The sequence below is a fragment of the Hypomesus nipponensis genome, chromosome 19 (genome assembly GCF_054491055.1).
Source record: "Hypomesus nipponensis isolate SF chromosome 19, ASM5449105v1, whole genome shotgun sequence".
Taxonomy (NCBI): Eukaryota; Metazoa; Chordata; class Actinopteri; order Osmeriformes; family Osmeridae; genus Hypomesus; species Hypomesus nipponensis.
Genome location: NC_140379.1, coordinates 812079 through 817500, shown reverse-complemented (window position 1 = coordinate 817500; position 5422 = coordinate 812079). Strand labels below are relative to the sequence as shown.

The window sequence follows — 5422 nt, the reverse complement described above, 5'->3', positions numbered from 1 at the left end:
TGCAAGACGACTATTACGCTTCCGACAGAGTAAGAACCTCACTCTCTCACACACACACTCACACACACTCTCACTCACACACACTCTCACTCACACACACTCTCACACACACTCTCACACACTCTCTCACACACATACAAAAATTGACACACTCTACCTCAGAGTAATGATTTGCTGCCTCCATGTGGCCAGTTGGTGCTACCACAGCCCCCAGAACCTCAGTGTAAACTGAAGCGTGTCCAGGTGTACCTGGTGTACCTGGTGTACCTGGTGTACACCTGAGGAGTTAAACCAGTTCACATAGGTTGTACCAGACCTGCTCGACGTAATCTGTGTTTGTCTCTGTCTGTCTCTCTCTCTCTCTCTCTGCAGAGTAACGAGTGCAACCACTTCTTCCAGCTAAAGAACGTCTCCTTCTGTGGATGTCATCCCAAGAACAGCAAGTAAGAGACCAAGCTAACAAGCTAGGCTAATGCTAACGGGCTAGGCTAATGCTAACAGGCTAATGCTAATGAGCTAACTCATCTGAGATACCTTATCCCAGCTACCAGGCACTGTGTATGGTCATAAATGGTTGGTCTGTGTGCAGGTACTTTGGCTTCATCACGAAGCACCCAGCCGACCAGAGGTTTGCCTGCCACGTGTTTGTGTCAGAGAGCTCCACCAAGCCCCTGGCCCAGTCTGTGGGGTGAGCCAATCTGTCTGTCTCTACTCACAGAACCACCTCTCATGCACATCCACACATGAGTCACTGTCAACTACTGTCAATAAATCAATGAGATTGAAGATGTCATATCTTCCTGTTCCCTATCCCTCCCTCCTTCCCCTGACAGGAAAGCCTTCCAGTTGTACTATAAGGAGTTTGTGGAGTTCTCCTGCCCTACAGAAGACATCTATCTGGAGTGACCCTCTCCTGCCCATCCCCCTCAGCCCACAGCATCACAGTGTATTATAACCATGCTGCATGGACCAACCCACCCTAACAAAGACAAACAACACCTGTCAAACAGAACTGGTGGACAAGAGAGAGATGAGGGGGGAGGAAGGAAGGAAGGAAGGGGAGACACGTTACCAGTTATTCTGTCTGTCTGTCTGTCTATGGAGGAGACGAAGGGATGAGAGGACTGACAGAAAGAAGAGGAGGAGATGGAGAGGAAAGGAGTGAAGAGGAAGAGAGGAGGAGTGGAGAGAGGGTGAGGCGATAGGGTGAGGAGAGAGGGAGAGGAGAGAGGGTGAGGAGAGGTGTTACTTACTATGCAACATGGATTTGTGGATGCAGAGAGGATGATTGCACCCTGTCCACCAGAAGCACAAGATGGAAACCAGCAGGTCAGAAGCAACTCCCAGGTTCAATTCCCACCCCTGTCATTGCTTTATACATAAGCGTTTGTTAATTGAACACGTAATTATAAATAGACAAGCTTCAACAGTGAATGTGTTTGGTAACTCTTCCCTGCTGACTGACGTCTCCTGAACGCTGAGATCCCAGCAGGTCCCTCCACAGTCCACCTCACACTACGTTCTCTCTGCAGTGTGTTTTCAGCTGTCTGCTGGGTTGGGACATCATGCACCAGTGGGGGTCTGTAATACAGACTTAAAACTTGGGAAAAGCTCAACTTTTGAGTGCTCACAGATCCGCTTGATCAGAGCACAGCTGTTTGAAATCCCTTGCACAGTGTGGTACGCAGCACCAACAGTTGGATCCCACCCATCCTGACCAGACACGTGTGTAGAGACACGCTGTACAGAGAACCTGCTGTGATATTTGACACCTCCAGCTACAGCTCACCTCTAGAGAAGCTCATAGCTTCATCTTCCTCGTCATCATCACAGTGGCCAATCAGCTGTCGTTGCCATTCTGGGATGAAGTTCATTCACACTCCAGTTTACCATTCAGTCATATCAAGTGGAGTGACATCACTTCCTTTAGAAACAGGAAGTGTGATAGTGTGCAGAGTGCAAATAGAGGATGTCAAGTGAGGATCTAGAAGGTTCTACAAGTGCTGACATGACCCAGGAAGCACAAAAACAGGAAATGACCTTTGGCCTCTTCCACATCCATACTTGTAGTAGTGGCTCTTTTTCTTACCATCCAATCTAACGTAACTTTTCTTCCCTGAAAGATCACGGTGGATGTGTTTACGAGAAGTATGCTGTGTTTCTATGAGAGGCTTGAAAACAAACGTGATGTTTTAACTGGCAATTGAATCCATTGGAATGAAAGTATTACATCATTCACAACATCCTAACACTCATTTCTAACAGAAAGGTCACTGAACAAACCTGTCATTAACACGGCGATGAAAATAGTGTAAAAGTATGTTTCTAAAATATGGGGATCTAATTTATGAACGATGTGGGATTTTCTAAGTGGTTCTGTCTTCTTGTCATAACTCGTTACGATCATCCACATTTTCCATGTCACAATTGTTTTAATTCTTCATCCAAATTTATCTTCATCATTTCATCATCAACTTTATAGTACCTTCATCATCAGCTTCTGAAGTTCTGTTCTGCTCCAAACTGTTTTCAGAACTAAATCCTGGCCCCAATAAAGATACTAAGTGCTCTATAGTGTGTACAGACAGGCCATATATAAATAAATATATTGTAATTACAAATCACACATTGTACTGATTAATTCTGTAGTATGTGGAATTCTTATTTTATTTTTTAAGTGTGAATTTGATGATTTCGTTAAAAATGTTGATGCAGCATTCTGGTGTTCTGTCTTTTCTGCTTTAGAGACACACTGTCAGGAACATTAATCCATCGAGCATTGCACAGTCAGTCGGTGAATAAGTTTAAGAAAGACTAATTGCTTGCGGCCGGCCCACAAGGAGACAAAAACATCGGATGTCAGTGTGCTACAAAGTTTGTAGAACACACTCGCAAATGCATCCACACCCAGACACACACTGATACACACTGACACACACTGACACACACTGACACACACTGACACACACTGACACACACTGACACACTGACGCACACTGACGCACACTGACGCACACTGACGCACACTGACGCACACTGACACACACTGACACACACCTGGTTCTAATGTTCTGCATGTTTTATTTTGTAAAGTGAGAGGTGAAACAAGCTGTGAGGTTTTGCTCCAGGTGGGTTCTAGTAGAACTCATCCTCCAGGTTGGGTTCTAGTAGAACTCATCCTCCAGGTTGGGTTCTAGAAGTACTCATCTTCCAGGTTGGGTTCATAGGAGACCTTCAGGGGTTTAACTCCGTAATCTGTGAATATTACATATAAATCTGTAACCTTTCTATATAATCTGATGTGATGTATATTCTGTATATATGTTTTTTTTATAAAATGAGATTTGACGTGGAAAGTTTTAGTGGTCATCTGATCTTCCAGCCTCACCATCTGAAGGGCTGCTGAGGTCTGTAAGAAGATCTGGATTGAACAGCAGTTCCAAATCTGGACTGTCCTCTCCTTGACTGGAAACACAAGGTAGGAACAGGAGCATACACACTACTTTCACATTATACTCATTTACACACTTTTCTTTGGATAGAAGAATGAACCACGTGTGTCTTTCAGTCCAACTGACTCCCCCACCTGTGCAATAGCGGTAGAGCTAAGGTTGCACCAATCAGAGCTGAGATTAGAAGCAGGGTCACCATCACCTGGGGGTTCTCCAGAAGCCCCATGTTCAGACTCCCGTAAGCCAAGCACAGCTCAGACATCCCCATCGCCACAGGACCCCCTCATGACGCCACAATCTGACTGTAACAGAGAGACGTTTCCATGGTGTTTGTTTTAACGGAGCCCCTGAAGGGACCTGTGCGCACGAGAAACTTTCACGTCCGCACCAGAAAATAACTGGATATTTGCCCACGACAGATTATTAGTTTCAAGTTCACTTGCCATTTATATTTACAGGTATGGCTACAACGAAATTAATTGGGCCGGCTGCGCTTTTACATAACCCTTTTTTATTTAATATAGAAGTGTTGTCAACATTTCCAATTGTGATGTGTGTGTAAATAAAAGAACGGCAGCATGTTTAACAAATCCCGGTTACCAAAACAGTTGGGCCTAAATGTACCGTACATAAAAGTGAAACGATCATCTTTGCTCTGCTTTACTAGGGTCTCTAGCCTATTATCGCCTCGTGTTAGGCCTATAACATAACCTATTTATATTATAACATATTTTATGTCAACAATAGAACAGTAGCAGACATGTTAGACATACAACACACCAGTAACCTAATGGTGTTAATTTACCGAAAGCTGTAGTAAATGTAGGCTACTTGTTAGATTGGTATTTTGTTATCTTTCCAACTTTTTGGGGAGAATATTTTTTCAACCTTTCAAAACTTTTTTTTTCACACAACATGAGACAAAAGTTTCCTGTATTTTTTTTTCCAACCTTTCCTAAAAAATATTTTGCCCCAACCTTTCGAAACATTTTTTCGAAAATATTTTAAACCTTTTTTTCACATCGTGAAAGGGGAGGAGAGGCGAACTGAGTAAAGCATCGCTCATTACGGCCAGAGTGACAAAGTTGGCTTACTTGTTTGACATTTCTTGTTTCAAAGGGGGTTCTATATTATTGATATGCAATATGAGTTAATGTTTAAAGATCAGTAAAAGGGTAAAACGTAATGGGGAAGTTTAAGTCATACTATAGTTCAGGACCATTTTTACAATTTCTTATGGAACTGTTTAAACTATGAGACTCCCCACCGTGACCAATCTTCAAAAAAAAAAAAATTTTTACAGGTTGCATGGTGGTAGACCAGGCAGAGTAAATTAGGCATGTAGATCCCATAAACACACTTACGTTTTAGATTATACTGTATGAACTAATATGGATGAATTGAGATCGAGTAATCTACTATTTGACCACTGGGGAGCAGTAGTGTCCTGACTTAAGTCCAGTCAGGTCAAACGAAAAGGTGTTTTTACTTATCACCATTGTTGGGTAACGTTACTTTTTAAAGTAACTAGCGTTATTTACAGTTACTAGTTACATTCCTTGTAAAGTAACTAGGAGTCAGGTGGCTGAGCGGTTAGGGAATCGGGCTAGTAGTTAATCTGAAGGTCGCCAGTTTGATTCCCGGCTGTGCCAAATGACGTGTCCTTGGGCAAGGCACTTTGCCCTATTTTCCTCGGGAGGAATGTCCCTGTACTTACTGTAAGTCGCTCTGAATAAGAGCATCTGCTAAATGTAAATTTAGTTACGTTACTTAGATACTGGCTGTAGAGAGTAAGGCGTTAAGTTCCTTTTGCGTTACATTAAGAAAAGTATTTTATTTCTAAGACAATTCACCTTGGTCACTCTTATGCCTAGAAGGCACATTTCATGGGTTGAACTCAGCAGTATCACATACTGTACTGAATATTCAGTGTCACTCGCACATAACGCCAAAAAGTCTAGTAGTTAGCT

The 5422-nt window shown here is 42.9% G+C and overlaps 1 protein-coding gene and 1 long non-coding RNA gene across 2 annotated transcripts in view; one reads left to right on the top strand and one right to left on the bottom strand.

Annotated features, from left to right (window-relative positions):
* mapk8ip1b (mitogen-activated protein kinase 8 interacting protein 1b) overlaps positions 1 to 1164 on the top strand; it is a 29638-nt gene extending 28474 nt beyond the window's left edge. The window contains exons 9-12 of the mRNA XM_084682324.1: positions 1 to 29; positions 373 to 443; positions 590 to 688; positions 834 to 1164. The exon at positions 1 to 29 is cut by the window's left edge and continues 88 nt beyond it. Coding sequence (XP_084538450.1) covers positions 1 to 29; positions 373 to 443; positions 590 to 688; positions 834 to 906 — 272 coding nt within the window. The 3' untranslated portion in view covers positions 907 to 1164. The remainder of the gene's footprint in view (positions 30 to 372; positions 444 to 589; positions 689 to 833) is intronic.
* A 1915-nt stretch (positions 1165 to 3079) lies between these two features.
* On the bottom strand, positions 3080 to 3717 carry LOC146246479 (uncharacterized). The gene is made up of 3 exons (XR_014732207.1): positions 3587 to 3717; positions 3389 to 3465; positions 3080 to 3255 (listed from the first exon to the last, which is right to left on the bottom strand). It is a non-coding gene; the product is annotated as an uncharacterized LOC146246479 (long non-coding RNA).
* Between the last annotated feature and the right edge of the window lie 1705 nt (positions 3718 to 5422).